At 47.2% G+C, this 18322-nt stretch overlaps 1 protein-coding gene across 1 annotated transcript in view; it reads right to left on the bottom strand.

Annotated features, from left to right (window-relative positions):
* LRP5 (LDL receptor related protein 5) overlaps positions 1-18322 on the bottom strand; it is a 254193-nt gene that overhangs the window by 152261 nt on the left and 83610 nt on the right. The window contains exons 3-4 of the mRNA XM_082271182.1: positions 11800-11997; positions 2128-2324 (exon numbers count right to left, since the gene is read on the bottom strand). Coding sequence (XP_082127308.1) covers positions 2128-2324; positions 11800-11997 — 395 coding nt within the window. The remainder of the gene's footprint in view (positions 1-2127; positions 2325-11799; positions 11998-18322) is intronic.

Raw genomic sequence — 18322 nt, 5'->3', positions numbered from 1 at the left:
TGCTAGGGTCGCCAGTACAGTATTTGTACATTGATATGATATCCCCCCTCAATCGTCTCTTCTCCAGAGAGAATAAGTTCAGTGCTTGTAGTCTTTCCTCATAGCTGATGTCCTCCATTCCCCTAATTATTTTTGTTGCCCTTCTCTGGACTCTTTCCAGTACCAGCACATCCTTCCAGAGGACCGGTGCCCAGAACTGGACAGCTTACTCCAGATGTGGCTGGACCAGAGTCTTGTAGACAGGGAGAATAATCTCTTTATTTCTGGAGTGAATCAACTTTTTTATACATCCCAGTATTCTGTTGGCTTTACTTGAAGCGGCTTGGCATTGCATGCCACTGCCAAGCCTTTTGTCTACCAGTACCCCCAGGTCCTTTTCCATCCTAGACTCACCCAGAGGTTCCCCCCTACCATGTACTCGGACAGCACCATATATAAAAAAGGAGAAGGAGATCTAGTGCTCTCTGTATTAATTGTGTTTATTAAAACTAATAGCATGAAATACACTTACGTAATCCTGCACATCAGCTGTGCAGGCTTCTCGTATAGTGGACTCGGGCGATAGGAGAAATACACAGGACCGCGCCCTGTGTCTGCTGCCAGGTCACGTCCATCTGGAGTCTCCTCCCCCCTATACACGTTGCGTCATGTGATTGATGGCAATCAACTTCCTCAGTAGGCCTAAGGGTCCGTGCCCTTTAATGAGGTCATCCAGGGTAGCACCAAACAGGCGATCTCCTTAAAAGGGAAGATCAGTCAAGGCCTTATTAGAAGTCTGGTCCGCAGACCAGCATTCGAGCAAAAAGACACACCGAAGGACCACTGCCAAAACAGAGAGCCGAGTCACTAGGGGAGGCTCCAAAGAGGCATCACAGAAAAGCTGCAGCCCCTCGACCAGCTGGTCTGCCAGCTTAGCAAAGGTGAGGGGAGCTGCTCCCTCCCCAGGTCACGGTGCAAAATCTTAGCCCATTCTGTTAGAGTCTGCGACACCAGGGCAATGGTGAATATCGGCCTCAGTGCCGAACCAGCCAGGGTGTAAATATTGCAGGCTGAAGTCTTGCAGCACAAGGCTATAACAAAATGGCGGCACCACGAGGCTCTCAGGGACCCAGGAGGGATCCCTAGGCCTCCCTGCACAGCTGATTGTCCGGTCGCCAGCGGCACACCCTCCCACCCCCATCGTCAGCATAGAGCCCTGCCCCACCCTAGGAGGTGGACCAGACCACCCATGTAATGTAGCCCCAGCATAAGTTGAGGGGAGGTTAAGAAGGGGAGACAGATGAGGTGGTGCCTGACTGGAAGGAGGGGAACCCTGGGGTCCAACCCCCCCATTGAGGGGCCCACATCCACCCCAAAAAATCCTCCAAGGGGAGAGGGCGGGGGGACAGCTACTCACCATACCAGGAATCAGGCGGGCATCTCTCCAGGCAGAACCATCTAAATGGGGGGGGGGTACTGTCAGCCAGGAGGAACGCTGCAACTCTGGCCGAGACCCGGTCGTATGTGACCTCACGAGGCATTTAATTTGCAGGCCAGCCCCCGTCCGTTGGGGCTATGTCCCGGCCAACCTAGCGCAGAGATGAGGTCTGCACGCGTTAGCTGGCCAGACTGGGTGACCACTGGATCTAGATTATCCAGCCCGTCCCCCATTCTGGCAGTTGATTGTAGATCTTGCAGGAAAAAAAAAAAAAAAAACAGGAGAAAAAAAATTTAAAAAGAAAAAATTTGCCAAAAATCAGAGATCCCAGCAAGGAACTAGGTCCTTACTTCTGACAAGGCAGAAAAAAGTACCTATAGCAGAGAGAGGGAGTATACCCCCTGGGACTGGCCTTATGTAGAAGACCATGTAGGAGCACATTGATGGAAGTAGTAACCTAGAAAATAATTAATTATTAGTGTGTTTTTTAGCACATTTTGCTGTACAAAGAAGCACACATTTGCTGGCCCCGTTTGGGATGCCATTAAAAATGAAAGGCATCATGATGAGCGTAATGCATGTTCTTTGCATGTTATCGGCACATGCAGATGTGACTTCATTTTTGCTGATTGCCAGATATTAGTGATGTAGGACAACAAGCCACAACATACAAACACACTATTGGTACATAAATTCACTCCAAAACTCACAGTAGGGCTGTCGCTCCGGGCTGAAGACCTGAATGTCCATGGGAGAGTACAATGCACTGAGGATCTCTCTTCTTTTCTCTCCAGTTCGTTTGTTACAGGCATGGATAGAGCGAGTTTGCCAATCAGTCCAATACAAAGTATCTCCTGCCAGAGTGAGTGCAAAAGGATGTGTAAGGCTTCCTTCAACAACTTTCTGCCTGTAAGTGGAACAACAGAGAGCTATGATAAACCGTTCTTTATTTACACATGAAACACTTGAACTACCAATCTACTCAAAACTGATATTTCAGGTCTGGGTAATATTGGTCACAGTATGTAATCATTCACAAACATCTTGTCTCTGTCAGAAATTTTGTCAATGAAAAATTTACAACTAGTAAAAAAAAGTCTACTGATCTGCAGAAGCCATTACAAGAGAATCTCATCAATCACCCTGTTTAGATAAGGATGCAGGAGCCAAGAGTGAGGGGGCACAGCACAACAACAGGTGTGTAGATCTTGTGACAACTTTCAAGTGATCAAGGCTCCATGCACACAGGGCGTCATAAAAACGTGCTCCAAAGCCGTTTACTTGACGCCGGGAAACAGCAGCTGTAAAAACGTGCTTTCAGTAGCTTTTTCCACTAGCGTTATTGCACGTTTGGCCACAGTAGCTGTTAGCAGCGTTTTTTCTGCCTCCATTCAAAATCAATGGTTCCCTATGGGAGCCTATTGATTTGAATGGAAGTCGCACCGCAGGTCGGATCAGGGTGATCCGACTTGCGGCGCGACCTGCACTGTGAGAATCTTGAGGGGGAACTCCACGCCAAAATGGGGAAAAAACGGCGTGGGGTTCCCCCCCAGGTTCCAAACCAGGCCCTTCGGGTCTGGTATGGAATTTGAGGGTAGCCCCACGCCGAAAAAAATGGCAGGGGGGGTGGGGCCGCTCACTCGTCCCCTCCCCTTTCCTGGCATGCCGGGCTGCATGCTCGGATAAGGGTCTGGTATGGATTTTGGGGGGGGGGGGTCCCACGCCGTTTTTTCGGCGTGGGGCTACCCTCAAATTACATACCAGACCCGAAGGGCCTGGTTTGGAACCTGGGGGGGGGGACCCCACGCCGTTTTTTCCCCCATTTTGGCCTGGAGTTCCCCCTCAAGATTCTCACAGTGCAGGTCGCGCCGCAAGTCGGATCACCCTGATCTGACCTGCGGTGCGACTTTCATTCAAATCAATAGGCTCCCATAGGGAACCATTGATTTTGAATGGAAGAAAAAAACGTATAACGTGGCTTAACGCACGTTAAGCAACGTTATTCAGCCTTTAGCAGCGTCAGACGTTTTTACAGCTTGACGCTGCAGCTCCAGAACGCACAGTTCCTGGGTTTTTTTTTGGAGCTGTAAAACGCCTATGCCACTTGGAGCTCCTAAAAGCTCTATGTGTGCATGAGTCCATAGAATAACATGGAAAAAAAACGTCTGACGCTGCTAACAGCAGCTCCAAAAACGTCCAATGTGCATGAGGCCTTAAAGTGCTTCTTCAGCTAGAAACAATAAAATAAAAGTCAGCAGGTACAAATACTGTAGCTGTTGACTTTTAATAACAGGACACTTACCTGTCCAGGGATCCAGCACTGCCAAAACGGGCTCTTCGGTCATCTTCGGGTCCGGGTGCTGGCATGTTTACATTGCGAAGCCGGCTGTGAAAGCTTGCGGCTTCACACTGCTTGTTTTTGAGGTTGAGCTCATTTAGGCTTTTAGGTTTCCTTTTTTGACACTGTGCATGGGTGAGTCGTGGTGTGCTTTGTGAATGGTCCCGCAGTCCTCTGGGACCTGTGCTGTGTCCCGGAAAGCTGCGAGGGAGGGGGGCCTAACTACCATTTGGATCGCTGCTTTGATCTGACCGGAAGTGTGAGTAGGTACCGGTCAATACCAGGTACCTCCCCCCCCCCCCCCCCCAAAAAAAAAAAAAACTAAAATTAGCAGCCAAATTTTAAAGTGTGTGGGGGGGGGGGGGGAGGCAAACAAGCAGAACTTTTGGGTGAAGTTCTGCTTTAACAAGCTGGTAGGCAAGTCAGGCCACAAATATCCATTCAAAAGTGACCGGTCTATATTATGTAGACTGATATTTTAAAACTATTTATATTAAAAATTTGTACACATTCATGCATTACAGATCTATATGAACTTAGGCAAAATAAGGACATAAAAATGCCCACTGGTCTTACCTACTCATCAGTGCTACAGCTCTGGCCTCAAATTCTCTGCCTGGGCAATTTTATTAAAACTCTGTTTATCAAACTCAGACGGTTAGGTTGTACATAAAGCTGGCCATAGACAGTTCGAATCTCAGCCGGTTTAGGAAGGCTTGATTCATCAACTTGGGTACAACCAGCCTGTCAGATTTTACATGTCATTATTGCTAGCAGCTATTATAGCACGGTGTTCTCCTGGTGGGAACAGCTCCCCCCCCTGCAAGAAGAAAACAATGGCTTCATGGGAGGGATTCGCCCATCAACACTGAGCAAATAGATTATGGAAAGCTTAAGAGTAAAATGATGATACCACAGCATCAATGAGCATGTTGAATTATCTAAATACAGACAAGGTTGTGATAAATTTGCTGGTATCCCTACAGCCCTTTGAAACAATCCTTCATTCTTTCTGAAAAGTGATTATGGAATTTTTTTATGTATACATGTTACATGCATGCCTTTAGTACGTCAAAGTAAAGCAAAGAAAGTGTGAAAATATATTCTAGAATGGACTAAACATATTTGTTGGTACCCCTGGAAAAGATTATAAACTGTGTTGTGTAATTTGTATCAAACATCATCTAACTTTTTTCTTTTTAATTTGGATAGTATAGGGAAGGAGTAAGGCTAAGTTCACACTGGAATTAAAGCGGAGTTCCACCCTGGATTTTTTTTTTTTTTTTTTTTTTAATACCCCCGGGACAGTCAGGGCTAGTGCATTCCACAATGGCTAGCCTCTGATCTGTCCCGGGTTGCACTTACCTGTTAGGACAAATACTTACCTTGCAAACGTCTTGTCCAGCGCTGCCATCTCAGATGTGGGCAGCTTGAAGCCAGCGCGTCCTCTTCGGCGTCTTCTTCCGCCTTCTTTGGTCCCACGATGCTCTGCGCCGGCCCCGACGTCACTTCCGGGTCGCGCGCGTCATCCCTCCACAGCTTCTGGGCATGCCCAGAAGCTGTTTACTGCGGATCCTCACAGTGAGGATGATTCCTCCACTCCTGTAGCCGTGCACTTAAAGGTGCTGGTGGATGCACTGATTGGGTCCATGAGTGAGACTTTAAAAATGGAGAATGCAGCTGAAGCGAAGACAGCGGTTCCCTTTTGGCATGCACAAGCCGTCTAGAGCGGCAAACTGTAGCTCATTTATTGTAATGGAATTACATTTGTGGATCGGTTTTAAAAACGCCTTAACGCTCCTCAAACGCTTCAAAATTGCCCATAGGGCATTTGGGGAGCATTTTTAACTTGTCATTAACACTTGTAAAATGCCAGTCTAAACCCCATACTAAAGCTCATTAACGCAAGTCTAACGCCCATACTAACACTATAGGAGTGTTTGTTATTCTTTAGGAATTTAGTCCAGCGTGAACAAGCCAAGAATACAAATACATTTTTTGATGTTTGTGTTCCCTTGAGATTTCCCTTCACAAGGAAGTAAGAAGAAATCTATTAAAAAGGAGGGACTGTCGCTGCCAGAACAGGAGTCCCAATTGAAAGATTTCAAAAACAACTTCAGAATTTGGGATTTTCCCTCACTTTTTGTGATCAAGACAAAGAGTGGAATAGCTCCCCAGAAGGGAAACAAAAAGCAATAAAAACATTGGCATGAGTTCTAATCCTTCTTGACTTTATGCAAAACAAAAAAAAATTGGATTTTTTAATAAAATCCATTGCTCTGCGTTCATTGATGGACACAGCTCTTTAGGATTCTTGACCATTGGGTTTTACTGCCCCCTACAGGAGTAGGACACTTGGCAGAAAAAAAAAGACTACGCCTATGGGCAGTCCCAGGTGGTATACCCCCCCCCCTCTTGTTTTGTCAGAAGCATTACAACTCAATAGAGGGGTGGGTGCGGTGTCAGTCAATGAACGCAAAGAAATGTATTTTACGGTAAGTCAAAAATCCCATTTTCTCTTTCGTTAATTGATGGACACAGCTCTTTAGGATTCTTGACAATTGGGATGTCCCAAAGCAGTGCCAAACATGAGGGGTGGAACAACAAAAAAATCTAAAGGCTAACAGGAGCTCAACAAAAAACTGGAGCACACCTGAACCATACACCCCCAAAGAGGGAACAAACCCTCTAAACAGCAACCTGCAAAACCTTGTGACCAAAGGAAGCATCCGCAGATGCCAACACATCCACTTTATAGAATTTAGTGAAAGAGTGCGCCGATGACTAAGTGGCCAACTGCACCACTGACGCCGGATGACGGAAGGCCCAAGAAGCACTAACCATCCCCGTCTGGCTGATCCATATTGAAATGGTCGCAGAAGAAGCTGAAAGCCCTTTTCTTGGCCCATCCGTGAGCACAAACAGTGAGTCTGACTTCCAAAAAGACTCTGTAGTTGCCAGATACCACGAATCGCCCAAACCACATTCCAGGATATTGATCAGTAGTCTGGATTCTTCCAGTGTCCAAACACCCTGAGCAGAGCTCCGACCCAGGACACCTCCCCACCCGGACAGACTGGCAACTGCGATGACCACTGTCCAACACAAGGGGAGAAGAACGATTTGCCCTTTTGAAGACCTGGAGACCAGAGACCCTTTGGTTTCCTGGCTCAGCCAGATCTATTTGTCCAGAGACTTTGTCCTATTTGACCAAGATCTCCTTTTGCAGGGACCTTGTAACTGTGCAAACTGAACCGTTTCGAAGGTAGATACCATCAGGCCCAGCACCCGTATGCAAGTCCGGAGAGATGACCAGCTGCTGGACAGCAGGAGATTAATCGCAGCATGAAATTTCTGGAGTTTGTCCAGAGGAAGGAAGACTCTGGCTAGAGTCAGACCCAGATAATCCGATTTTCTGTATGGATTTAGAGCAAACTTCTGGTAATTCAGAAGCCAACCGAACTTCCTTTGGGGTCTGTATAGTGATCTCCACATCGTCCAACAGCACTAGAAAGGACTCCACTCACAAGAGGAGGTCATCCAGGTAATCCAGTACTGCAATTCCCCGCTGACGTAGCAACGCCAGAACCGGAGACAACACTTTTGTGAAGACCGGAGTGGCAGAGGCGAGAGCAAAGGGTAACCCTACAGACTGATAATGCTCCTCTCCTAACAGAAAGGTGGAGGAAGCGCTGGGGATGGGCACAGAGTTGAATGTGCAGTAAGCATCCTTGATGTCGACTGAGGCAAGAAAATCCCCCTGGTGTAGGGAGGCCACCACCGTACAAATGGACTCCGTTTCTGAACTTCTGTACCCACACAAAGCAGTTCAGGGCCTTGAGATGCAGAATCGGACGCACCTTGCCCACATTTTTTGAGACCATGAACAGATTTAAATAAAACCTTGAAACCATTCCGGACAGGAACAAATCGCACCCTGAAGCAGCAGGTCTTCTACTGCCCCAAAGAGTTTGCAATCGGTCTGGGGACAGGCACACATTACAAGGAAAGAACTTTTCCGGAGGGTAAGAATAAAACACGATCTCGTAGTTGGCCCGTACCATTTGTCTTGCAACAAGGAGCTTCACAGGTAAGGGTGCATCTTCATGCTGAAGGAGCCTTGTCCATGGGTCTAGAGAATCCCACTCTCGGCTTGTCAGACAAGGCCTGCTTGGAACCTCCCGAGGAGGACTTGAAAGGTTTTGGACCCTGAGGGACGAAAAAAACGTATTGTAAGCTGAGGAGGACTAGCCACGTCACCGACGAGGTTCCTTACCCTTACCAGCCTGCAGAAAAAAAGTTCTCTTCCTCCCTGGGAGACTCTTAATGATGTCATCCAGGGTAGCCCCAAACAAACGATCTCCCTGAAAAGTTAAATCAGCCAAAGCTTTTTTAGCGGTCTGGTCTGCAGACCAACACTTAAGCCACAATACGCGACTAAGTACCACTGCTGAAACAGTCTAGAAACCAGGGGCGTTGCATCCAAAGAGGCATCACAAATAAACTGCAGCCCCTGGACCAACTGATCCTCCAGTTCAACTAAGGCATGGGAGAAGCTGCTCACCCTCCAGGTCACAGCACAAAAGTTTAGCCCGCTGGGTCAGAATTTGCGACACCAGGGCAATGGTGAAGATCAGCCTAAGTGCCGAACCCGCAACAGTGAACATATTGCATGCCACAGCCTCCGCTTTTCTGTCAGCCGGATCCTGAAAGGCCGACGATTCCTCGACCGGAATCATGGTAGCCTTATTCAACATGGAAACCTCCCGAGGAAGACTTGAAAGGTTTTGAACCCTTGTGGACCCTGAGGGGCGAAATAAGTTCTTGTGAGCCAGGAAGGACTGGCCAGGTCTCCGACGAGGTTCCTTACCCTTACTAGCCTGCGGAAGGAAGGAAGGTGCTCTCCCCCCCCCCCCCCCCATGAGACCCTTAATGAAGTCATCCAGGGTAGCTCTAAACAGGCGATCGCCTTGAAAAAGGAGATCAGTTAGGGTCTTTTTAGAAGTCTGGTCCGCAGACCAACATTTGAGCCAAAAAACACATCTAAAAGGACAACTCTCGAAACGGACAGTCTGGCAATCAGGGGAGCCGCATTCAAAGAGGCATCACAGATAAACTGCAGCCCCTGAACCAACTGGTCCGCCAGCTCAGCAAAGGCAGGGGGGAGCTGCTCTCCCTCCAGGTCACGGCGTAAAGGTTTAGCCCATCCGGTCAGAGTTTGTGACATAAGAAAAATAGTGAATACCGGCCAAGGGGCCGAACCAGCAACCATGAACATATTGCGGCCCACTGATTTCGCCTTCGTGTGAGCCGGAGACTCTTCAAGCGGAATCATGGTGGCCTTGTTCAATCTGGAAACCAGGGGGGTCCACCACCGGTGGAACAATCCACTTTTTAAGAAGGGACTCTTCAAAAGGGGTACCGCATTGCAAATCGCTTAGGGACCCCTGGGGGACATTTTTGATGTCTCGACTCTTTTGCAACAATCCTGTCAAAATAGGAGGGAAAGGGGAACCTTTGCCGCTCTAGACGGCTTGTGCATGCCAAAAGGGAACCGCTGCCTTCGCTTCAGCTGCATTCTCCATTTTTAAAGTCTCACTCATGGACCCAATCAGTGCATCCACCAGCACCTTTAAGTGCACGGCTACAGGAGTGGAGGAATCATCCTCACTGTGAGAATTCAGGGCGCCACGTCCGCAGCGGCCAAATAAGATTCAGGATCTGATAAGACCTCTCAGGCAGGGGCAGGCGAAGGGGTGCTTTTTGCTAGCCGCATGCCCAAAAGCCACCTTCACCTGGGGTCAAAGGACTCCAGGACCGCCGTCAGAGCATCAATGGATGGTTGGGACCGGAAGGGACCCGCAGCTTCAGAGGGGGTGAGGTGGGGAAACCTGCTCCAAGGACCCCCACATAAAAGTGCAAAGAACTGCTAAGGGACATCCACTGTGCTGGCCGCACCCCCCGGTCGCTAGCAACAGAGCACTCCTCGATCCTGCAGCAGAGAGAGAGAGGACCCCACCAGACTCACCACCCCACAGAACAGGCATCGGCAGCACCAGGGTAAACTGAAACTGAACCTGGGGATAAGGAGGGGCTCTCACAGACAAAATCGGCACCCAGAAAGGCTCCTCTGTCATGGCCGCTGCTATTTTCAATGCGGGGCTACCGCAAAATGGCCGCCGTGTATTACAGAATACAGGCCACAACAAAATGGGGGCCCTGTGCAGCACCATGAGGCTCTCAGTGACCCGGGAGGGATCCCTAGGCCTAAGGCAAGGCAGGAGCCCCCACCAGGTAAAGAATCCCCTTAGTCCCCAACCCCCCACTGCCGATAGCCGGCGGCACACCCCACCCCCATCGCCAGCACAGGAAGGCCAGACCACCACACTACCCCAAATATAGGGGGAGGGGGGTTGGGGGCTAGATGACCCACAGGGACCCAGGAGGGGGGGTGCTGAACAGGAAGGATGGGAACCCGGGGGTCCGACTGTCCCATGTCCACCCCAAAACCCTCCAGGGGGAGAGGGGGGGGGGACAGCTACTTACCATACATCTCATCGCGCAGTCTGGCAATTAATTGTAGATCTCACAGAAAAATCCATCTAAAAAGGGGAAAAAATTGCCAGGACCAAAGATCCCCACAACGAACTAGGTCCTTACTCCTGACTGAGTACCTATAGCAGAGAGGGTGAGTACACCTCCTAGGAATGCCCACAGGTGTAGTCAGTCTTTTTTTCTGCCTAGTGCCCTACTCCTGTAGGGGACAGTATAACCCATTGGTTAAGAAGATCAGGAGCTGTGTCCATCAATGAATGAAAGAGAGATATTCTTTTAACAAAGTGTTCTCTCTCCAGCTTCAACCACTTTTAAACTTAAGTGTTAATTTTGTCCTGTTTACTGACTGCAGAGCAATGTTACCAGAAATTAATGGGAAAATTCCTGTGAAATTCCACACTTAAGACGGCTAAACAGTTTTGCTGGAAAAAGGTCATAGTCTGACTGGGTGCAATGACACCCCTTCTACACAGTTAACTATTTCACAGTTATACTACAGTATGCCAGATTTTATCATTGCTGGAAAAAAACATTTCTCAAGCGTTGTTAAAAGGTCATACACTTCTGTACATTCAATGGCTTGGCTGAGCCCAGAGAAGCAAACAATTTTAAATTCTACATAATTTCAAATAAAAATTGTACAAGCTTTTTTTCCCATCCAAGCAGGCTGTGTTCCCTTGCATCTCAGATGTAGGCAAGCTTTAAAGGATATGTTCACTGTAAAAAAAGAAATACATTTTGCAGGTAAGAAAATCTTTTTTTTCCTTCTTTTGTAGGAACCTGGGAAGCATTGCACCTGTGATCAGCATATCAGGGGTGCCATGCAGGACTCCTACAGAGTAAGTGTAAACTGTCTGCCTGTACCTCATATGGGCAGGCAGTTTCATAAAGACAGGAAGAATCAATTAACTACTACAGCGCTCAACAGCACCAAGGTAGTTCATTGCGAAATACAAGCCAACAGCTGCAAAGGCTGTTGGTACTTGCAGTTAATTCATTCACAGAACTCTGTGAATGGAACATGTGGCCTGGCCGTGTGGGGCCACACTCTTTTCAAATGGTGACACCAGGTACGGGGAGAAGATCCCCAGCCTGCTGTCACAGGGAGTGTGGGGATCGAGGAGTGGCAACAGGATCGGGAACAGGTCACATGTTCTACCCTAAAAATGGGTGGAACATGCAACATGTTCCCAAAGGTCAACATATCTTTTACAACATGGTAAGAGAGGTAGTCCATTTGAAAAATGCATTGGATTTAGTGTTCGGTTTGGTAAAAGCACTGTAAGGTGCATGGCTGTTACAGATTCTCCTCACATAAACATGTGCATAAATGAAGTAAAGGTATTAGTTAGCAAACTTTTTTTTTCTTTTGCAAAGCACATAAGGACCTCCAATGAAAATGTAGACTGCAAAACAGCTCCAAGTTACCAGTTTAGCAGCACTGGCTCAGGTACAAAAAGATTTCTACAAAGTGTTAACACATCAGTACCTGAAAGAACCATCCAAATTGGCTCGGTGAATAAAACTCAGCTTGGCATCTGCCCAGTAAAGTTTTTGTTCATCTAGATCAATGGTTAGCCCATTGGGCCAATAAATTTCAGAATCTACTATGATTTTCCGCGTACTGCCATCCATTCCAGCACGTTCAATCCTGGGAGCTTCTCCCCAGTCCGTCCAGTACATGTACCTAGGGGAATAAATCACATAATATGTTAGTATTGTGTGATGCTATTATAGAATTTAGTATCCTATAAAATAGTAGTTAAAACTTTCACATGGAACATTCTGCCTCCAGTCCACTAAGATTTCTCCCCCCCCCCCCCCAGCAACACACATCTTTCTTCCCATTATCCATAGTAACTGTGATATCCTTCCTATATCCTTATCCTGTATTGTTTATCAAAAGCACGCTGGAGGCTTCTTGCATCCTATCAGATTTACACCATTGTTAAGTGCAATCCCGTCTCCCTGCCTGCACACCTTTTATGGCCACCTCTCCTAAATGCACATTCCCAGTTACAGAACTCTATTATAAGCCCCAGATGGAATATTCAGAAACAGAACAGAGAAGTAGTGTGCAGTCAGCCACAGCATGGAGTCAGGGAGCATTGAGCCACACTTCGGACGCTTCCAGGTTCTTCCCTTCATTCACATTGCCGATACTCAGAGCCAGAATAGATGCAGATTAGGGACTTTGGACCCCCTTCGGACCCCCCTGCCCAGGTCACTAACCAGCAGGATGACGAAGGAACCTGTTGTAGCCCCCAGTGTGCGCCCAGAGAAAACCGGCCAAGCAGCAGGCCCAAAGGAAGCACCCCTTCAGAGCACATGGCAAAAGCCAGCTCACAACCTCCAGAGAGGGGGGTGGGATAGGCAGTACAGAAGACCTACGGTGACCCCAGAGGGGCTGGGGAGGGGGGGGGAGCCAGCAGACGTGCCGGCTGGTTGCTTGGGTCTCCTGGGCAGAGCTGCGGAAGGCGGAGGGAGGGTAGGGGGCATCCCCTCACGCTAGCTGGGATAACGGCCAAGCGCATCGTCTGTTTTCTCCTGAAAGCCGACCGCTGGTACAAAAAAAAAAAAACGGTGCCCGGTCGATGCCTGCAGCTGCAGGCATCACACCGGTACAATAATTTCTTCAAGTCAACGTACAGGTAGGTACAGTCAACGTACAGGTACGTTGGTTTGTGGAAAATGATTAATGTTGCTAAAAAATGTTGCTAAAAAATATCAAACGACATTCAAAACCAAAAAACATTTTCTAGTGACTCCTGGTGGCGATCTCGTCTCCCCCTCTTCTGTGTCTGCCCTCATAGCAAAACCACTAGCTACGGGGTCAATGTGGGGGCTTACAACCAAGCCAGGCTGCGTGTGTCCATAAACACACACAGCCAAGTTCAGCCCCACCCCCTGCTCACTGAATTGCTGGAACTGCAGACAGGCACAGCGCATCGATAGAGGAGGGGGTTACAGCAAGTGGAAAAACATTTTTCACCTTAATGCAGGGAAGGCTTGCTTTGTTTTGACTGGTTGATATGTCTTAAAACGTTTATCTTTTAACATATTTAGGAGAAAAACGTATTCATGCATTTGTGTAAAGACTGTGGCAAAACATATTGCAAACAATTACTATATTAATCCTTTACCGCTGGCCACATGCATATATAAAAGGCAGCACGGAATGGGCCTTATGGAAAGCTGCCATATATATGAATCATTTTGTGGTGGCTCTGGTGGGCTTTATCACTGGAACTGCCAACTGTTGATTTAGTCCCTGGGTTTCGGTTATGCCCCGTTCACACCTGATTTTCTGCTTGAAACTTATAGCTGTAAAATGTTCAACAAGCCAAATCCCATTCATTTCAATAGCCCCTGTTCACACCTGAGCATTCTGTTGCTCAAGCAAAACCGCCTGTCGCTCAAAAAAGTGCAAGAGCTTCTGTCTGGCAGATTACAAGCGTTTTTGGCTCTATAGACTTCAATAGAAACGACTGACTCGAGCATTTTACTAGCGTTTTGTCACTCATTTTCTGCTCAAACCCCATAGCAGCAGCTCTCCACCTATACTTTCTGCTCTCTCTCCTCCCCCTAGTGCTTTTGATTGGAGAAAAAAAAAAAACACCTGAAGCTATAAAAACGCTTTCAATACACTTCTAAAACGCTTTAAAATGCTTGTAAAAAGCTGCAAAAATGCAAATGCCCGAAAGACACCAGTAAATCGCTACGTTCAGGTGTGAATCGAGCCTGAGCTATTCCTCAGAGTGTTGGCGGCAGCAAATGCAAACAATGCTTTAGCATGGTTTACATTGAAAGTGCCTCAGACATCCAAGACATTGGAAGCTCCATAAGTAACCTTATCACCAAGTAGCACATAGGAAGGTTGTCATCTGGCCCCACCAATCCTTATGTGCCATCCGACACCCAACAATCTTAGCTAAGTGACACCGGGTACACTTGGCTGTCCTTCACTCTCTGGTACAAGATGCCTCTGGTCTTCACTCGTCACAGTTCTCACCTATCCGATCACCTACATGTTACTCTGCCTGGCCCTACGGATTACCTAGAAATCTCAGCTCCTTATATAAAATCACAACATATCAGGTGCACTGAGCTCATTGGTTTTACACTGAAAATACACTGAAGATACAGGAGAGCACATCTAGGTACTCCAGATGTCAGGACTGTTTCCGATGTCCAGGAATGGTGCCAGTTCCTCCTAGAGAGCTGTCCACAGGAAATGTAACTGATCACATTCCCAATAGTTAATATCCATACTTTTCTAATTATGATATATTGTAAGTAAAGCAACAGTGTACCATGATCACTTCTGTCAAGATGCAATAAAGCTGATCACACATTATACTAACTTCATATAGGATATCTGATAATTATATGTGGATTAATTGCACTCTTTGAAGCAAAATGCACACCACTGATTCTAAGGCCCTACTACAGATACAAACAACAAATACTATTATACATATATTATAGCATCAGTAGACGTTTCTCTGGTTCGCAACAAGTGCTTTGTATATGGTGGTTGTGCAGTCACATGCAGGCAAATCTTAGCAGTCGCACATCTATTTTTACCATTTGCAATACAATGTATAGATCTTGTAGATGGGTGTTGCTTATTTCTCATTTCCAGTGTTATTGCTCTTTTGAGGAGTGGTTTGTACTGCATATGCATTTGATGTATTTTTCTGAAGCTATGAAAATATCTATTTGTCGATTGTATAGAAAATGGTATGCAACACTTATGCTATCTTTTTCCATGTTAGGAGATACAAAGGGCAATCGAGGTCCTTAGGGATCCGCATTTGATATGTTTTAGTGATGTTTTATATGAAATAAAGTAAATTCTTGCGCTATATTTGGGTCATGTAGATTTAAAGGTTATGTATGTAATAGATATTGCAGCCTGGTCTACTTTTAGGTTGAGAAAAATATAGGTGCATATGAAGTGTTTTCTCTGTGTAATTTACCTTGTTTGCCCCACAAGACTGAGTGTGTTGTTCCTAAATACTAAGTCCCCGTTCACACTAAGACGACCTGTGAGGCGACCTGGTCGCCTCACAGGTCGCCGTAGATCGCCTTCCATAGGGAAGCTGCGGACCCGTTCTAATAGGAGCGACACAAGTCGCTCCGACTTAGAAAAAGGGTCCGGAGCTTCTTTGGGGCGACCCGGAGGCGACCGCCATAGACTTCAATGTTATGAAGTCCGTGGCGGCCGCTCCGAGGTCGCGGAGCGCTGCTCGCACTGCGACCTCGGAGGTCGCCCCCCGAAGTCGGATCGCCCCTGTGTGAACGGGGCCTTAAGCTAGCTGTACACTATACAATCTGATTGTACAATCGCTTTATAATCTCCAAAACTATGTAATATGAGGACAAGCCTAAGCAATGCATTGCATTCATATCAAATAAGGTAAACTACACAGTTTATGGTAGATGTAAAGGAGACTGTCAGATTATACAGTGTATGGTGACCTAAAGAAAAACCTGGCACTTGTCTACATTAGAGGACTACCAAAATCTGCTACCAAAGAAAAAAGCTGAAACGTCAGTGTCTCTATTTTGAACTTTGAAAATTAATTTCTTCACAATGCCTATAGCTACAGAAGTGATTAAGTGCTGGTCTTAAATGCCTTTACCGCTTGTGCATCTAAACCTATGTCCAAAATAAAATATACATATGTACAGTGCTTGTACACTGTAGATGTGGTAGCTTTCTTTTTTCCAGGCCTTTTTCCTTTATTTTCACATTGCTTAGGATTTCAATGTAGCAGAAACAGGAGGCACAGAAAATTACAAGCTTAATAGATTTCCTGCAGGTTAATATACTGTATATTTTAATGAACTTGCATTGTATTTAAAGAGATAATCCATGGAAAAATGTATATTAAGACAGGCGAGCTAAATAGTTTTCCCAGTGTGTCCCCGTCGGTATGTTTTGACTTGAGATTACTTCTACTTTGCTTTGGTTTTAGATTATTTCTATTTAAAGTGGATGTAAAGATTTAAGGTTTCTTTTATCTTAATGAATTCTGTGCCTTGGATCCCCTCCAGCACCCCCCCCCCCCCAATATTTGTTTAAGAACCATCACGATCCAGTGCTGTGCATGAGAGCAGGGGCTATCCTGGCTCTGCCCCTCCACAAAGGGTAGATCACCGGAGGGGGACCCAGAAAGAGGAAGATCAGGAATGCTCTGTGAAAAACCATTATAACATGTTTTTATTTTAGTAAAAATAAATAAATAAAAACACAAGTCTTTACAAACTCTTTAATTTGCACATTTTTTTTAAGTGCCCTTTTTAAAAAAACATTTTTTTTTATTATTTTAAAATGAACAGTTTAATTGCAAAGTAAAGAAAAAAAAAGGAATATATGAAAAAAGGTTTCCCAGAATACGATTGGTTTTCTTAAAAAAAATTTTTAAAAAAAATTGTATTCTGGGCGTGTCCGACTTCCGGGATGTGAGGAGCGTTTCTAGAGAGCTCCGCTGCCACTGACTAATCCTTTCAGCAATCCTGCTCCATCCGCCGATATACTTACCTGGATCGGCCTCTCTTCTACTCCTGGAACCACCCGGACCTGTGCAGAGATGGTAAAATACGGCAGGGATGTGCCCCCGTCCCCGGCAGGCTGCAGCTCGGACCATCCGGAGCAGGCCCAAGATGGCGGCCACCCGCGGTCGCCGGGCCTGGAGGCCTCTAATAGCCCACTCCTGCCGTGGTCGGATGAGGGGGGTGAGTGGCCGGCACTGTCGCCTTCCCCTGGCCTTCCGGGGGGGGGCGAGTGGCAAGTCATCTGGACGGTCGGTAGAGCCCACGTTGCGCCAGATCATGGACGCTATTAAGGGGTGCCAGGCCTCCCTGACGTCTCAGATAGACACCCTCCGTGTGGACTTCTCACTCCTTACGGAAGATGTGAGTAAAATTAGGCAGAGGGTGACGACTGCGGAGCAGAGGATTAGCGCTGTGGAGGATGATGTCTTCCCCCTCCCCGCTGCCATCCGGGATCTACAGCATGAGCAGAGGGCGCAGGCTGCAAAGCTGGGCGATATGGAGGACCGCCTGCGCCGTAACAACCTCCGCTTTTTAGGATTCCCTGAGGGGGCTGAGGGGGGACAGGCAGTGGATTTCCTGATGGACTGGCTGCGTAGGTCCCTGGGCCCTGACACTTTCTCCCCGCTCTTTGCAATCGAAAGGGCACACCGGGTCCCCTCCAGGGCCCCTGTCCCCGGGGCTAGGCCCAGACCGTTACTGGCACGTATCCTGCACTTCAGGGATAGAGACGCGGCCCTGCGCAGAGCCAGGGACCTTCCTGATCTGAGATTCAACAACAGTATTATTACCATATTCCCTGACTTCTCTGCTTCTACGCAAAAACAGCGTGCGGCCTTTATGGGAGTGAAGAAAAGGCTCCGGGACCGTCATCTCCCCTATAGTATGCTTTATCCTGCGAAGCTAAGAGTGGTGCACGGAGGCAAAGTGCATTTTTTCCTGGATCCTGCTGATGCTGACCAATGGATGGATTCGCTGGGTAGAGCCTAATCCCTTGCTGAATGTCATGCGATACCTACTGTGCTGTGCTTCCTCCCTTGCCGGGAGGCTTTACTGCTTCGGGAGATTTGTTGCCCAGGTTCCTTTTCCACAGTCTTGTTGTTTTTGGGACATTAATGAGCACTGATCTTTGTATTATTATTATATATTTTTTTTTTCGGCTGCTGGAACCAATGGACTCCTGTGTTTGAGGCTTCTATACTCCTGCAAGCTGGATGCTACATATCCGTGAACTTTGTTGTGGCCCCGGAGGTCCACTTGATCTATGAGTATTCGTGTACTTTTCCTACGGTTCTACCTTTGGTTTGGTTTGGGGTGTAGGTTTGTGACAGTTGGGGTCATGAACAGGGTGGGGGGAAGGAGGGGTTTGTTCTTTTTCTTTTTTGGGGACTGTTATCCGACCTATGTACTTTTGTGCTCTACCAGTATGCTTTTTTTTTTTCTTCTTCTCT

Source organism: Pelophylax lessonae (assembly GCF_965119305.1).
Source record: "Pelophylax lessonae genome assembly, chromosome: 10".
Taxonomy (NCBI): domain Eukaryota; kingdom Metazoa; phylum Chordata; class Amphibia; order Anura; family Ranidae; genus Pelophylax; species Pelophylax lessonae.
This window is presented reverse-complemented; position numbering and strand designations above follow the sequence as displayed.